This window comes from Rhinatrema bivittatum, chromosome 16 (genome assembly GCF_901001135.1).
Source record: "Rhinatrema bivittatum chromosome 16, aRhiBiv1.1, whole genome shotgun sequence".
NCBI classification, from domain to species: Eukaryota; Metazoa; Chordata; class Amphibia; order Gymnophiona; family Rhinatrematidae; genus Rhinatrema; species Rhinatrema bivittatum.
Window position 1 is genome coordinate 53,899,280 of NC_042630.1, and position 18,310 is coordinate 53,917,589.

Consider the following 18,310-nt stretch of genomic DNA (forward strand, 5'->3'; position numbering starts at 1 on the left):
GTGGACTATTGAATACTCTCTGCTCTCTACTTTCATATGTTGATTGAGTTTTTGGAGAGCAGTATATCTCCTTTCCTTGCATTGGTATACTCTCAGAGATAAAATATTTCAGGCAAGTCTTAGGTTATGAACGTTCTCCAAGAAAGATGTGCGCAGTTCCAGCTTTAGAAAGCAAACTTCCTGTATTCCTAGGAGAGTCTTTAGAATCCAAGGTTGAACATGTATTATTAAAATGTTAACTTTCTGCTTAAGGCTTTCTTCAGGGCCCCTTTTAGCTCCTTGCTTCTCAAGCTGTATATCAGGGGGTTTAACAGTGGGAGAGTGACTACATACATTGCAGTAGGCAGCTTGTTTGATTTAGTAGAGTCCTGTGTCTCAGGATGCATATACAAACCTATTAAAGTCCCATATAACAGAAAGATGACTGTAAGATGAGAGGAGCAGGTGGAGAAGGCCTTGCTTTTCCCTTCCTTAGAACGGATTTTCAGGATGGTGGAGATGATGAACACATAGGATGTCAGAGTTAAGAGAAATGGGGTGAAAGTTATAAAGATCCCTTCAACAACAGTCATAATTAGAATGAAAGAGGTGTCTGTGCAGGCAAGATTCACCAGCGCTTCATTTTCACAGAAGAAGTGATTGATTACATTGGAGTCACAGAAAGAAAACTGGGATATAACAATAGTGTGAGGCAATACCTCTATTGAACCTGTCACCCATGAGGCTGCTGCCAGAAGACCACAGACCTTCTTATTCATGATAATGGTGTAACGCAGGGGATTGCATATTGCAACATATCGATCATAGGCCATGGAAGTGAGAAGGGTAAATTCTATTCCTAGAAACATCATGTAGCACTGCATCTGCAGGATGCATGCACTGAATGATATGTTACCATTGTTTGATAGGAGGATTGCCAGCAGTTTTGGCATGATGTTGGTCAACGAGCAGATGTCTAGGACAGATAAGTTAGCCAAGAAGAAATACATGGGGGTGTGCAGGTGTAGATCAGCACATACTATGCAGATAATGAGGAGGTTCCCCAGCACAGAAATCAGATAGAGGAGTGAGAAGAGAGCAAAGAGAGGGAGCTGCAGCTCTGGGAACTCTGAGAACCCCAGAATCAGAAATTCTGTCACACTGGAGCAGTTTCCTGGTTCCCTGGTTTCAAGCTTCATGGAGAACTAATGAGAGAATAATCAAAAGAATAGCCAAAAATGAACCCAATTCAAGCACAAATTCCCAAAAATGACATTACGGAATATTTCTAAAAATGTTGAAGTTAAAAATCAATGGAACCAGGACTAAGTATAAGAAAAACATTTCTATTAGAGGTGGGAAAAAGAAATCATTTGTTTTGTAGAGATGTGCAGGCAAATTGTTTTTGTTGCGTACGCGATCCGTATTCGTGGGGGGTCAATTCCGTGTCATGCAGAAGTATGGATAATTCAATAAGTTGTCGATCAGTAAATACGTTACTACTAAATTAACTACAACCCCCCACCCTCCTGACCCCCCCCCCCCCAAGACTTACCAAAACTCCCTGGTGGTCCAGCGGTGGGGTCCGGGAACTCACTCAGACCCTTGGTGCTAGTTTCATAATGGCGCCGATAGCCTTTGTCACAGGGGCTACGGTGCCATTGGTCAGCCCCTGTCACATGGCAATCGGCGCCATCTTGTGCTCCTACCATGTGACAGGGGCTGACCAATGGCGCCGGTAGCCCCTGTGACATAGTATGGGCAAAGGCTATCGGCGCCATTTTGAATCCTGGCGTCGGACGGCAGGTTGGTCCGGGACCCCCGTTGGACCCACAGGGACTTTTGGCCAGCTTGGGGGGGCCTCCTGATCCCCACAAGACTTGCCAAAAGTCCAGCGGGGGTCCAGGAGTGACCTCCTTTCACGCCATCCGTCCGATCCCAATACTCAAAATGGCGCCGATCGCCGCCATTTTGAGTATTGGCGGGACAGCGATTTTGAGTCTCAAAATGGCGGCGATCGGCGTCATTTTGAGTATTGGGATCGGACGGATGGCGTGAAAGGAGGTCACTCCCGGACCCCCGCTGGACTTTTGGCAAGTCTTGTGGGGGTCAGGAGGCCCCCCCAAGCTGGCCAAAAGTTCCGGTTGGGTCCAACGGGGGTCCGGGAGCGGAGGTGCAGAGGAGCACGTGACGCCGGCATCACTCCGCTCCAGCGTCACATGCTCCTCCGCTCTGGCGTCACATGCACCTCCGCGCCTCCGCTCCCGGACCCCCGCTGGACTTTTGGCAAGTCTTGTGGTGGTCAGGAGGCCAAGCTGGCCAAAAGTTCCGGTTGGGTCCAACGGGGGTCCCGGAGCAACCTCCTGCCACATGACCTACCTGTCACGTGGTAGGAGCACAAGATGGTGCCTGTGACCATGTGACAGGGGCTGACCAATGGCACCGGCAGCCCCAGTGACACAGGATATCGGCGCCATGAGGAAACTGCAAACGAGTGCAGGGATGGCTTCCTGACTCCCCGCTGGACCACCAGGGAGTTTTAGTAAGTCTTGGGGGGGGGGGGTCAGGAGGGTGGCGGTTTAAATGTTTATTTAGGAGGCCGAATAAAACGGATATCTGTTGTATACGTGGGGGGTCGCGATGCGTTTCGCCTCCCCACGTATTTTTCAGATTGAAAAAAATAAGTTGCGGATTACAAATCCGTGGAAAATGGATGCATATCCCTATTGTTTTGTTTTTCATTTCAATTTTGGAGATTTGATTCCCCATGAATTATATTTCGTCTAATGTTTATTTAATGTATTTAGTTTAAAAAAATGAAATAAACTATAAAAAAAATAACAAAAGGTAAAGAAAAAGAAATTGGAAATTCCGAGGCCACTCATCACCCCACCCATCTGTCCATCCAAATAAATGTCAGAGCCAGAATACAACTTTCCCCCACTTATCCTGTATTGAGGGATTGAATACTAGAGATGTGAATCGTGTCATCGATCGTCTTAATGATCGATTTTGGCTGGGGGGGAGGGAATCGGATCGTCGCAGTTTTAGGTTTGTAAATATCATTTAAATCGTGTTTTAGTGTGCCGGGAAAACCGGCACACTAAAACAACCCTAAAACCCACCCCGACCCTTTAAAATAAATCCCCCACTCTCCCGTACCCCCCCAGAATGCCTTAAATTACTTGGGGTCCAGAGGGGGGGTCCCGGTGTGATCTTTTACTCTCGGGCCTCCGGTGCGTTGTAGAAATGGCGCCGACGCTACCTTTGCCCTATCATATGACAGGGCAAAGGTAGGGCCGGCGCCATTTTGTTTTTTGTCCCCCGACGTCAGGCGCGTAGAAGATCGCTCTAGGACCCCCGCTGGACTTTTGGCAAGTCTTGTGGGGGTCAGAAGGCCCCCCTCAAGCTGGCCAAAAGTCCCTGGGGGTCTAGCGGGGGTCCGGGAATGACCTCCTGCAGTCGAATCGTGTTGCCGTACGGCCGGCGCCATTTTGTGCAAAATGGCGCCGGCAGTACAGCAACACGATTCGACTGCAGGAGGTCGTTCTGGACCCTCGCTGGACTTTTGGCAAGTCTTGTGGGGGTCAGGAGGCCCCCCAAGCTGGCCAAAAGTCCCTGGGGGTCCAGCGGGGGTCCGGGAGTGATCTTCTGCGCTCTTGACGTCGGGGGACAGGAACCGAAATAGCGCCGGCGCCATTAACGCAGACGTGGCCCGAGAGTGGAAGATCACACCGCGATCTCCCCACTGGACCCCAGGTAATTTAAAGCATTTTGGGGGGGGGGGGGTTCGGGAGGGTGGGGGATTTATTTTAAAGGGTCGGGATGGGTTTTAGGGTTGTTTTAGTGTGCCGGTTTTTCTGCCCTCCCCCTTCCCCCGATTTACGATTTTTGACGATAAATCGGGGGAATTCCTATTATATATCGCCTCTAACGATTTTTGACGATTTAAAATATATCGGACGATATTTTAAATCGTCAAAAAACGATTCACATCCCTATGAATACCAAGGACTTGGCCCAGACCGAAGCCTCGGCTTTGCGCAGGCCTAGACGACACTAGGTTGCTGGGACCTCAGCCTAGGCCTTAAGCAAGGCCCAGGATTCAAGACCTGGACCCTATACCTAGGCCTTGACATAGTCCATGGCCCGGGCCCTGGCCTGATACCATGATCTGGTCTGCAGACCTGGTCCCCAATGATAGGGCCTCAGACTGAAGGCAGGCCCAACATTGCAGCCCAGTCTGGAGACCAGATCTGATGCCACAGCCTCGGCCTGAACCCAAGCCCAATCTTGTACCCGTCCCAGAGGTTGTGTCCCACTGCCTGGGCCTCAGACTGATACCATGGCCTGGTCCAGAGACTGGGTTCTTGTGCTGATCTCTCAGCCAGGCCCCAGGCCAGAAGCCAGGTTCTGGGTCAAAACCCTGGCATTAGGACCCAGTCTCTGGACAAGGCTAAGGCATCAGGCTTTGGCTCAAGCCCCCAGACTAGGCTGAGGCCTTCGAGTCGGGACCTGGCTTTGGCTCTCGGCCTGGTCCCTATTGTTTTCAAAATAAAACATGAAAACTAAGACATTTTCAATGGATTTCCAATCATTTTGCTTTGAGAATGAAATTAAATGAAATAGGAAATGTTGTCTCATTTCCTATTTTGTTTCTCCCCAGTGCCCATCACTAATTCCTATTGTTATGCCTTTCTGGCCAGCTGGGTAATATCAGTGTTTTTGACCATCATTGTTTTCTCGGTTTCTCATCTGAGAAAGGACTCATCTAGTTTACATTTTGTCCTGGCTGTTCTAAATTATTACTTCAAGTGTGGAAAGATGGTTTTTTTTTTAATTGGACTCTAGATTTTGTTTTTTCTTGAACATTACTCTTATCTTTTTGAAATGGGAAGTGCATATTTTCAGCTTTTTGTGCAGAGTTCATAGGCTCTTGAGGAATCTGCAACCTTGAGACCCAGAATCTCATTTCTAAAGAAAATATCCTGAAGATGTTTTCCTTAGAAATGTTTTAGCAAGCAAAGGAATGAAGCTGCACCAAATACAAATTGTGTGCCTAAATGTGTCCTTTCACTGCCCAATCTAACTCCCCCCCACACGTTTATAAGCAGAAAAAAGATTGCCTTTTGTGAAAGAGTGCACGTCAATGAAGGGTTAACCATGTGTTTTTTCTGTGCAGAACATATAACGGATATAGCCTGTTCACTCTGCTATGCTAGTAGGATCACGTGGATGCATATTGACACATTTATGATGCAATATTCAAAATTCTAGGACAGCAGTAGAGTCGTGGACACCTCTTAGCTGTACGACTTACCCCAATTTTCACAGCAAAAGCACTTTTGCTGTGAAAATTGCAGTGAGTTCAGAGTATCTTCAGACATTTGTGCTGTATTTTCTGAGGATAATTATTTATTTGTAATGGAAAATGCACATCTAGATGCCATCTACATACAATTGTCCTCCCTTGATCTGAACACGTCCATGGAAATATCTCCTCTTAATATCACAGCAGGTAGGCCTGCTATGGAAACCCCATGGACAAAAGTAAGACACATGCAAAATTAAACAATGAGTCACTTACAGAGAGTTACAGGCACCCAAATTCCTGCAGGACAATAAAATTAAACAGAGAGTCACTTACAGAGAGTTACATGGACCCAAAGTCCTGCAGGATGATAAAATTAAACAATGAGTCACTTACAGTGAGTTGCATGGACCCAAAGTCCTGCAGGATGAATAAATTAAACAGAAAATCACGTACAGAGAGTTGCATGGACCCAAAGTCCTGCAGGATGATAAAATTAAACAATGAGTCACTTACAGTGAGTTGCATGGACCCAAAGTCCTGCAGAATGATAAAATTAAACAAGTCACTTACAGAGAGTTACATGGACCCAAAGTCCTGCAGGATGATAAAATTAAACAATGAGTCACTTACAGAGAGTTACATGGACCCAAAGTCCTGCAGGATGAATAAATTAAACAGAGAGTCACTTACAGAGAGTTACATGGACCCAAAGTCCTGCAGAATGATAAAATTAAACAATGAGTCACTTACAGTGAGTTACATGGACCCAAAGTCCTGCAGGATGATAAAATTAAACAATGAGTCATGCACAGAGAGTTACTTGTACGCAAAGTCCTGCAGGATGATAAAATTAAACAATGAGTCACTTACAGAGAGTTACATGGACCCAAAGTCCTGCAGGATAATAACATTAAACAGTAGGGGTGTGCATTCGTTTTGAACTTATATGTAAAACGCTACTTTTTTTTTTTTAACTTAAAAAAGTGATGAGGCGAAAACGATCGGATTTCCAACGTATTCAACATAGCTATGTTGAATACGTTGGAAATCGCGATCGTTGATCCTAAATAAAAATTTAAACCCCTCACCCTCCTTAATCCCCCCCAAGACTTACCAAAACTCCCTGGTGGTCCAGCGGGGAGTCAGGAAGCCATTCCTCTAGTCCTTTGCGAGGAGCACGTGACGGCCGCGTCACGTCGGAGTGACGCGGCCGTCACGTGGTCCACCACGGTTCCGCTCCCGGACCCCCGCTGACTAGAGGAATGGCTTCCTGACTCCCCGCTGGACCACCAGGGAGTTTTGGTAAGTCTTGGGGGGGGGGGATTAAGGAGGGTGAGGGGTTTAAATTTTTATTTAGGGAACCGGTGCACGTATGGACATAGACTCAACTTATGGAATTCTCCATATGTCCATATTGACCGAAATTGACCCCCCTTTTCGATTTATGGACTTATGAACATAAACATTTTGTCTGCACTTCCCTATTAAACAGTGTGTCCCGCAACTGTATAGCAGGGGTTATTTCTGAACCTGCAGTAAAAACGTTTTGCTTACCTCAGTGATACTGCTCAGAGCCATCAATCAGCCTTGCCCTTTTCCCTGTGGGTCAAATTAAATGCATTGCTGACAGCCTGCATCCTCTTCCCTGTGCTGCTGGAAGAACAATTGTAAATGTTTACTTTTTTTGTTCCCCCAGATAAACACCATTTTTCCCATAATAATAATTTAGTATTTATTGGTTTAATATTTTAATATTTATGGCTTCTGAAATTATTTTATTAAGATATCTTTTATCTCTTACTTGATAAATTTTATCTTCTATTATTATCATTGATTGTAATTTCTTTTATTCTAATTTCTTTATTGTATTTTATTATGTTAACCGCTGTGAAGGCTATGCCGAGACAACGGTATATAAGTACCAATAAAACCTTAAACCTTAAAAACCTTAAAACCTTAATTCTCTTGAAAAATTTCCTCTGTAAAAAATGAATAAACTTGGACACAGCTGAGGAGCAGTTTTCCTTCAGTTTCCCATTCAGACTCAAACTTGTCAAACTGGAAAACAGCACTGACCACTGAGTGGATATCGGAAGAGCAATAGTAAAAACCAAATGCATGAGGAGACAGGAATGTGGATCTTCATCTGTCAAATAAATATGGAAATGTATAGATTTTTATATCAATGACAACTGGACAGATAAATAGAGCAGAAAGTCAAGATGATATTTTGAATAATCTGAAGTTTTCATTGCTGATACTAAAATAAAATTATTGAGTTTCTGAAGGACTCTTTCTTATTAGATCCCTGGTGTCTGACTTAGCACAAATGGTAAATTATAAATTGCCAGGGTATGATCAGGAGCTTCTGCTGTAAATACCATCATTGTACTAGATTGTGGTCTCAGGACTCCTCACAAAGGATGAAGCATAAATTCTGAGGCACCAGATGACACCGCTATGAATGTTCAATTCTTAAATCATTTCCTATTACAGAAAGCAGTTAATTGTCTTTGGGCATTATTGAAACAACTGTTGGATTGGGGGATTTTTTGTTTTTCTCCTGCAAAACTGTTTCACAAAGGCATTCACCTGATGGCTTAAGTGAATGAAAGCATAAAGGTGAATTTTCAAAGGAGTTAAGAGTGTAAATATAACATACAATTATAGCAATTTTCAAAAGCCCACTTACATGGGTAAAGTTCATTTACACTTATAAAACCTAATGTTATGTGTGCAAATGCTTTTGAAAATGAGGCCCATAGAGGTTACAGTGTTGAACAAGGAAGTCTCCACTCCCCAATGTCAATGTAACCAGTCTCCCGTACTAGATGATTCAATAGGAAACATTACACCCAACTCAATAGCAATAGTACTGGCAGGATAGATTGACCGATTGAGAGCATCACTAGATCCCTCTGATTTTACCTGAGCGTGTCACGGAAGCAGCTCTAAAAACCATGCTGAGTCCCAGAATTCACTGAGCTTCTCTGTCCAGTGGCTGCATCTCCTCTTCTGTGTCTGCGTCACCAGATAACTGAATATTAAAATAAATGGTGCTTAAGGCAACTGAATGTTTCTCTTTCTATTAAAAATCTTCAGAAGGAGAGCCGTGTTAGTCTGGAGTAGCAAACATGGCAGGTGTCGGGTGGCACCTAAGGTTTCAATAAATTGATTAGTCTGTAAGGTGTCACCCGACTCCTGTCTTCTTTTCTGATAGGCATCAACTTATAACAAATTTATTCTTATCCAGATATCTGAAAAGGCTTCCTTTCTTAATGTAATCACCTTTTATATAACCATAATTCCAGATACTATACTAACTTTAAATGAGATATAAAATCATTCATAGTCAGTGATCCACTTCCCTTTTGTATCCTAAGCTGCTGATGAGTGCATTCAGTATGTGCTGTTGGGGTTCAGTTGTCAGTCATCGGGAAGCATAGTTCATATCTTAGCACTTATTCCCAGATCTGATTCTAATGATCTACTCGTCAGCTATTCCAAAGACATTATAAAAAAAAAATCAAAGCACCTTATTGTGAATTTTGTATTGGTTTCGATCACAAAGGGGAACCTTTTTGTCTGTAGCTGGTAATGAATTAGTCAAGTTGCAACAGATCACCCCCACATCAGTTTTACAACATACTGAAGAATTTCATGATAAAGAACATTTACCATAAGAGTTTCTGAAGAATATGTCTGACTCTGCATCATATTGGAAAGCATTAGTACAAATAATAGTGTAAAATAAAGAAAGATCTGATCCCATCACTTACCTATTGCACCAATAGTTCCTGTGACTGTGACATGAATCGCCTGATGAGCCAGGACTATTTACATTCATTTATAGGAGCTTTTGGGATCTGATCCCTGGACACACAGGCCATGTTTTTGTTTTGTAACACCAAAGAATAATTATGTTCTCATTAATACATCCATGAAATAATTTGATAACTGTTCTGTTTAATTTATTAGTGATATTGTGTAAAATGTATGGACTTGTGTCTTCTAAGATAGCGTTAGTGCCTGATATCTTTTGGAAAGACCTTTGTAATCTGTGCCAACACTGAAAGAATGAGAGGTAAAGAGAAAGAAAGAGAAATAGGCTCAGGATGTGCTGCTGCTTTATTCCTCTTTGAGGTCTTTAAACATTTGGGTTTCTGCACCATAAACTGTGGAATTCACCCCACAATATTTGAGGAAATCATCAAGAAATAGAAAATTGATAGGACCTTCATTTTCAGTGTTTATTTTATTGTTCCTGAGAATTTCAATGTTATAACAAAAATATCAGTGCAAAAAATGGCTCTGTTATAAAAGGAGAAAATTATTGGGAAAGCAATTTTTCCAGTAATTTGTTTGTTGCAACATTGAAATTCCCAGGAAAAATAAAATGAAAACTGAAAATAAAGGTCCCAAATAATTGACATAAGGTTTCACTTTTGGGGGTTTCAGGGAGGGAAACTTTGCCACACTATTAGGGGAATTTTTTGAGGTAGGGAAAGCTGAAAGAAGGGTTGGGAGCCTTGACTGCTAAACTTAGGATTTCTTTTTTATGAAGAAGGAAAGGATATTGGGCTTGAAAGGTTGGGAGCTTTGGTTATACATTGTCTTTACAGATCTGTATCAGCTAAATGAAGTTTTTCTAGTCTTGCATTGCCAACTGGCTCCAGATTTTCAGGACAGGTTGATCCAGTCCTGGTTTTACCCCTTTGCATGCTAGGATTTATTTTGATTTCCCTATTGCATTTCCTAAGAAAAATAAGATTATAAGTACCTGCATGCAGGGGAATAATACCAGGACTGGATCAAGCTGTCCTGAATATCCAGAGCCAGTTGACAACCCTAATCTAGTTATCGATGATCAATGAGAACCAATGTGGACAGTGTGTATTCTCATTGAAATTTCTAGTGGAAAGGTCATATTTTTTTGTTTTTAATATAGCTAGTAGTCAATGGAATAGAAAATGAGCAGGGAGTACTGAGCTATAAAGTCCAGACCTAAAGAGCAAATACTGCACCAAGAAATGTTCAGTCAGTCAACTATTATTCCACAAGTTCCCTCTCCAAAACTATCTCCGTGGACCTTTAATAGTCCTCTTAATTTCTTGATCCAAAAATGGACAAAAGAATTTCAATTTATCTAATGACAGCCATTGATTTCATCAACTTCAGCAGAATTAGAATGTATAGCAGTAAATGATGACGTAGACTTAAATGGCATCTCAGAGACATGGTGGAAAGAGGATAACCAATGGGACAGTGCTATACCGGGGTACAAATTATATCGCAATGACAGAGAGGAGCACTCGGGAGGAGGTGTGGCGCTTTATGTCCGGGATGGCATAGAGTCCAACAGGATAAACATCCTGTATGAGACTAAATACAAAATTGAGTCTTTATGGGAGGTGTGTCAGGGAAGACTACAGTGATAGGGGTATACTACCGTCCACCTGGTCAAGATGGTGAGATGGACAGTGAAATGCTAAGAGAAATTAGGGAAGCTAACCAAATTGGTAGAGCAGTAATAATTGGAGACTTCAATTATCCCAATATAGATTGGGTAAATGTATCATCGGGTCACGCTAGAGAGATAACGTTCCTGGATGGAATAAATGATAGCTTTATGGAGCAATTGGTTCAGGAACCGACGACAGAGGGAGCAATTTAGATCTAATTCTCAGTGGAGCACAGGACTTGGTGAGAGAGGTAACGGTGGTGGGGCCACTTGGCAATAGTGATCATAATATGATCAAATTTGATTTAATGACTGGAAAAGGAACAGTATGCAAATCCAAGGCTCTCGTGCTAAACTTTCAAAAGGGAAACTTTGATAAAATGAGAAAAATTGTTAGAAAAAAACTGAAAGGAGCAGCTACAAAAGTAAAAAATGTCCAAGAGGCGTGGTCATTGTTAAAAAATACCATTCTAGAAGCACAGTCCAGATGTATTCCACACATTAAGAAAGGTGGAAAGAAGGCAAAACAATTACCGGCATGGTTAAAAGGGGAGGTGAAAGAAGCTATTTTAGCCAAAAGATCTTCATTCAAAAATTGGAAGAAGGATCCAACAGAAGAAAATAGGATAAAGCATAAACATTGGCAAGTTAAATGTAAGACATTGATAAGACAGGCTAAGAGAGAATTTGAAAAGAAGTTGGCTGTAGAGGCAAAAACTCACAGTAAAAACTTTTTTAAATATATCCGAAGCAGAAAGCCTGTGAGGGAGTCAGTTGGACCGTTAGATGATCGAGGGGTTAAAGGGGCACTTAGAGAAGATAAGGCCATCGCGGAAAGATTAAATGATTTATTTGCTTCGGTGTTTACTGAAGAGGATGTTGGGGAGGTACCTGTAATGGAGAAGGTTTTCATGGGTAATGATTCAGATGGACTGAATCAAATCACGGTGAACCTAGAAGATGTGGTAGGCCTGATTGACAAACTGAAGAGTAGTAAATCACCTGGACCGGATGACAAACTGAAGAGTAGTAAATCACCTGGACCGGATGGTATATACCCCAGAGTTCTGAAGGAACTAAAAAATGAAATTTCAGACCTATTAGTAAAAATTTGCAACTTATCATTAAAATCATCCATTGTACCTGAAGACTGGAGGATAGCAAATGTAACCCCAATATTTAAAAAGGGCTCAAGGGGTGATCCAGGAAACTACAGACCGGTTAGCCTGACTTCAGTGCCAGGAAAAATAATGGAAAGTGTTCTAAACATCAAAATCACAGAACATATAGAAAGACATGGTTTAATGGAACAAAGTCAGCATGGCTTTACCCAGGGCAAGTCTTGCCTCACAAATCTGCTTCACTTTTTTGAAGGAGAGTAGTATAATGGGTACACGATCAATCAAACTGATTGACAGGTGAGATAAGGATGACAGCAGCCAATCAGCGTTCACTTCCGGTCTAAGCCCTGCCCACGCCCCACCCACTCCCCATAGAAGTGAATGGGGGCGTAGCCACGCCCCCTCCCGCCCCCTACCACGCCCCCAACCACACCCCTTCCGCCACAGGCCCCACCCCTTCCGCAGCCAATCAGCGTTCACTTCCGGTCTAAGCCCCGCCCACTCCCCATAGAAGTGAATGGGGGCGTAGCCACGCCCCCTCCCGCCTCATCCCGCCCCTCCCACGCCCCCAGGCCCCACCCCTTCCGCCACAGGCCCCACCCCTTCCGCCCCGGCCCCACCCCTTCCGCCCCTGGCCCCCGCCCAGACCCCATCGATGCTCCTCCCCTCCCAATAGAAGTGAATGGGGAGCCCCTCCCACACCCCACCCCCAAACCGCCCCCCCCATGATGTCACGGATGACCCCGCCCACACCCCAACCCCAAGCCACACCCCCCTGTGACGTAGCGGGTATGACATCACCGGAAGTCCACCCCACACCGCCCCCCAAAAACACACCCCCTAAAACGTCATCAGAAAGGGTCCTGTCGCTTTTTTAATGATGTCAGTATTAATGGACTCTGGCTGTTTTTGATGATTTCACCGGAAGTACAATACAAAAGTCCCGAAATATGCGCTCCTAGAACCTCCTGATGCCTTTTAATGATGTCGGAGCCGGTAGTATGCTTTTAGGAGGCAGGAAAACTGCAGGAAATATGCTTTTTTTCTAGCCACTCTGTTTTTTAAAAAACCAAACAAAATACAAGCTGATAGGAGGCAGAAAAACAGTGGCTCGTTCTGTTGACAAGGATTTGGTTTTTTTTTTAAAACAAGTGATTGAAGCTACCGGTGGTGAATTGCATGAACTGCAGGATCAAACTTTGCAAAAGACAGGTTTTTTTTTTCCAAAAGACTAGGGACCGGGTAGTATAAAGGGTACGCTGTCACTCAAACCCCCAAGCCAAACCCCCCAGTGATGTCACCAGAAGCCCAAGCCCACCCCTCCAAGCCCTTGCTGTAGATAGGCATGCCCCAATAAAAAAAGTTACCAGAGAGCAGGCAGGAAACTGTGACTCATTCTGTACACAGAGACGGAGAATCCAATTACACCCCTTCCCTCCGCCCCCTCTGCCTCAATCCGACCTTCCCCCAGACCTAAATCTGAGCAGAGGATAATTGAAAGCAGTGGGGGGTGTAGGTTTGCAATGGTGAAACACAAGGCTTTAGTTTTGTTTTAAAAAAAACAGACTTCTGTATTTTACAGCCATATAAAAAAACAAGAATGCACCAGCGGATCTTAAAGAAAATTTATAATGAGCCAGGAAATACCGGCAGTTTTGGCGGTATAACACCTCTTTTGCAGGCAGCTAAAGCATGTATGCCGTCTGTGACCAAGAAACAAGTGATTGATTGGCTTACAGAACAAGATGCTTATTCTTTACACAAACCTGCTAGGGTACGATTTAAAAGAAATAAAACCATAGTGTCAGATATAGATTGGCAATGGCAGGCAGATTTGGTTGATATGACAGCCTTGTCTGGTTATAACAGAGGCTACAAATACATTTTGACGGTGATAGATGTTTTGTCAAAATACGCATGGGCTGTGACCCTAAAAACAAAAACAGGTCGTGAAGTGGCAGAGGCCTTTGAAAATATATTTAAAGGTGGTCGTGTTCCCAACAAAATACAAACAGACAGAGGTAAAGAGTTTTTAAACAGATCTGTGAAGAGTTTGTTAAAATACAGGGGCATTCAGCATTTTGTGACCAACAACGATGTTAAGGCAGCAGTTGTGGAGAGATTTAACAGGACTTTAAAATCCAAAATGTGGCGATACTTTACAGCGCGCAACACTTTTCGCTATGAAGATGTGCTTCCGGCTTTTATGAACAGTTACAATCGCAGTTTTCACAGAACAATACAGGCCCGCCCCATCGATGTAACAACCTCAAACTCACTGCGGTTCTGGAAAGTAATCTACGGCAATAACAACAAACATGAAACTGCTAAGCCTTTTTTAAAAAAGGGGGATCATGTTAGACTGTCAAAAACTAAAGGGAAATTTGAAAAAGGTTATGAACAAACATGGACAGATGAGATATTTATAATTACCGACGTCCTAAGCAGGGGACAGAAAACAGTGTACAAGATACAAGATTATGGTGAGGAAACCATTCAAGGTTCTTTTTATCCTGAAGAATTACAGAAAGTCAGCCCTCAACAGGACAGAATATACCGCGTTGATAAGGTTCTAAAGGTAAAAGGGAGAGGTAAGAACAAGCAGTGCTTTGTGAAATGGCGAGGATGGCCTGAAAAATTTAACAGCTGGATAAAAGCATCAGAGATTCAAAACATTTGATTTGAAAAGGCCTTGTCTCATAAAAGAAAAAAAAATGAATGAAGGGGGATTTTACGTAACGCTGCCTAGTAACGCCTCTGTGAGAATATTTCCACAAAACAACAGCTCTAATTTCACCACACAATTAGCTAGACCTTTGGACCTACAGGGACCGTGGGAAGTGGGTCTGGTGGAAATACAGTACCCGAACACATGGGATAATATTAAAGAAGACCATAAATATGTTGTCACCACTGGTGAAGGAAGCACAGAGCATCACTTTGTTGTACGAAGAGGGTATTATGCAACCGTTCAAAACCTGACGGATCAAATGAACCACGACATGAACAGTGTCCTCAAAGCCATGGCACCACGAATCATCTATGACCCCAATATCCGAAGAATCAAATTAAAATCAGAGGACAAAGCAGTAATTTCTGCAGGGGGTGACTTAGCGACCATTTTTGGGGCTAGAAGCTAAAACGAATACGAACCGCTCGCTATTTCCAACGGATATCACAGGAGGGTTTAATACCCTATACCTGTATACGGATATTGTAGAGCACCAGCTGGTGGGAGACCATTTTGTACAGCTGCTTCGTTGTGTTCCCACTAAAGGGGGTAAGGACGAGTTTATCACCTTCACTTATGATAAACCGCATTATGTTCCTGTGAACAAGCAGCACATAGACACCATAACATTTGAAATAAAGACGGACCAGAACCAACACGTCTCATTTCGCTATGGGAAAGATACGTTCTGCTTAATGAGCGGAGATGCCAACGAGAGGTACAAACTCATTATTTTATCTGCAGCCCTCTTTGTAAGGAGAGTGAAAGTGTCACCGGGAGTGCGCTTGGGGCATGCAGAAGCGCTGCTGAGAGCTAATGTCAAGTACGCCGTGGACCGTGTAAGTCTGAAAGTCTTTAGCATACCGGCTGGCGCCCGTGTGACACTTTCACTCTCCTTACAAAGAGGGCTGCAGATAAAATAATGAGTTTGTACCTCTCGTTGGCATCTCCGCTCATTAAGCAGAACGTATCTTTCCCATAGCGAAATGAGACGTGTTGGTTCTGGTCCGTCTTTATTTCAAATGTTATGGTGTCTATGTGCTGCTTGTTCACAGGAACATAATGCGGTTTATCATAAGTGAAGGTGATAAACTCGTCCTTACCCCCTTTAGTGGGAACACAACGAAGCAGCTGTACAAAATGGTCTCCCACCAGCTGGTGCTCTACAATATCCGTATACAGGTATAGGGTATTAAACCCTCCTGTGATATCCGTTGGAAATAGCGAGCGGTTCGTATTCGTTTTAGCTTCTAGCCCCAAAATGGTCGCTAAGTCACCCCCTGCAGAAATTACTGCTTTGTCCTCTGATTTTAATTTGATTCTTCGGATATTGGGGTCATAGATGATTCGTGGTGCCATGGCTTTGAGGACACTGTTCATGTCGTGGTTCATTTGATCCGTCAGGTTTTGAACGGTTGCATAATACCCTCTTCGTACAACAAAGTGATGCTCTGTGCTTCCTTCACCAGTGGTGACAACATATTTATGGTCTTCTTTAATATTATCCCATGTGTTCGGGTACTGTATTTCCACCAGACCCACTTCCCACGGTCCCTGTAGGTCCAAAGGTCTAGCTAATTGTGTGGTGAAATTAGAGCTGTTGTTTTGTGGAAATATTCTCACAGAGGCGTTACTAGGCAGCGTTACGTAAAATCCCCCTTCATTCATTTTTTTTTCTTTTTATGAGACAAGGCCTTTTCAAATCAAATGTTTTGAATCTCTGATGCTTTTATCCAGCTGTTAAATTTTTCAGGCCATCCTCGCCATTTCACAAAGCACTGCTTGTTCTTACCTCTCCCTTTTACCTTTAGAACCTTATCAACGCGGTATATTCTGTCCTGTTGAGGGTTGACTTTCTGTAATTCTTCAGGATAAAAAGAACCTTGAATGGTTTCCTCACCATAATCTTGTATCTTGTACACTGTTTTCTGTCCCCTGCTTAGGACGTCGGTAATTATAAATATCTCATCTGTCCATGTTTGTTCATAACCTTTTTCAAATTTCCCTTTAGTTTTTGACAGTCTAACATGATCCCCCTTTTTTAAAAAAGGCTTAGCAGTTTCATGTTTGTTGTTATTGCCGTAGATTACTTTCCAGAACCGCAGTGAGTTTGAGGTTGTTACATCGATGGGGCGGGCCTGTATTGTTCTGTGAAAACTGCGATTGTAACTGTTCATAAAAGCCGGAAGCACATCTTCATAGCGAAAAGTGTTGCGCGCTGTAAAGTATCGCCACATTTTGGATTTTAAAGTCCTGTTAAATCTCTCCACAACTGCTGCCTTAACATCGTTGTTGGTCACAAAATGCTGAATGCCCCTGTATTTTAACAAACTCTTCACAGATCTGTTTAAAAACTCTTTACCTCTGTCTGTTTGTATTTTGTTGGGAACACGACCACCTTTAAATATATTTTCAAAGGCCTCTGCCACTTCACGACCTGTTTTTGTTTTTAGGGTCACAGCCCATGCGTATTTTGACAAAACATCTATCACCGTCAAAATGTATTTGTAGCCTCTGTTATAACCAGACAAGGCTGTCATATCAACCAAATCTGCCTGCCATTGCCAATCTATATCTGACACTATGGTTTTATTTCTTTTAAATCGTACCCTAGCAGGTTTGTGTAAAGAATAAGCATCTTGTTCTGTAAGCCAATCAATCACTTGTTTCTTGGTCACAGACGGCATACATGCTTTAGCTGCCTGCAAAAGAGGTGTTATACCGCCAAAACTGCCGGTATTTCCTGGCTCATTATAAATTTTCTTTAAGATCCGCTGGTGCATTCTTGTTTTTTTATATGGCTGTAAAATACAGAAGTCTGTTTTTTTTAAAACAAAACTAAAGCCTTGTGTTTCACCATTGCAAACCTACACCCCCCACTGCTTTCAATTATCCTCTGCTCAGATTTAGGTCTGGGGGAAGGTCGGATTGAGGCAGAGGGGGCGGAGGGAAGGGGTGTAATTGGATTCTCCGTCTCTGTGTACAGAATGAGTCACAGTTTCCTGCCTGCTCTCTGGTAACTTTTTTTATTGGGGCATGCCTATCTACAGCAAGGGCTTGGAGGGGTGGGCTTGGGCTTCTGGTGACATCACTGGGGGGTTTGGCTTGGGGGTTTGAGTGACAGCGTACCCTTTATACTACCCGGTCCCTAGTCTTTTGGAAAAAAAAAACCTGTCTTTTGCAAAGTTTGATCCTGCAGTTCATGCAATTCACCACCGGTAGCTTCAATCACTTGTTTTAAAAAAAAAAAACCAAATCCTTGTCAACAGAATGAGCCACTGTTTTTCTGCCTCCTATCAGCTTGTATTTTGTTTGGTTTTTTAAAAAACAGAGTGGCTAGAAAAAAAGCATATTTCCTGCAGTTTTCCTGCCTCCTAAAAGCATACTACCGGCTCCGACATCATTAAAAGGCATCAGGAGGTTCTAGGAGCGCATATTTCGGGACTTTTGTATTGTACTTCCGGTGAAATCATCAAAAACAGCCAGAGTCCATTAATACTGACATCATTAAAAAAGCGACAGGACCCTTTCTGATGACGTTTTAGGGGGTGTGTTTTTGGGGGGCGGTGTGGGGTGGACTTCCGGTGATGTCATACCCGCTACGTCACAGGGGGGTGTGGCTTGGGGTTGGGGGTGTGGGCGGGGTCATCCGTGACATCATGGGGGGGCGGTTTGGGGGTGGGGTGTGGGAGGGGCTCCCCATT

At 43.3% G+C, this 18,310-nt stretch overlaps 1 protein-coding gene across 1 annotated transcript; it reads right to left on the reverse strand.

The window, feature by feature from the left end:
- Nucleotides 1-227: 227 nt before the first annotated feature.
- LOC115077687 (olfactory receptor 24-like) lies at nucleotides 228-1,064 on the reverse strand (the record flags this gene model as incomplete). Its single annotated transcript, XM_029579978.1, has 1 exon — nucleotides 228-1,064. A coding segment is annotated over one exon (837 nt), but the record flags the coding sequence as incomplete, so codon positions are not given.
- Between the last annotated feature and the right edge of the window lie 17,246 nt (nucleotides 1,065-18,310).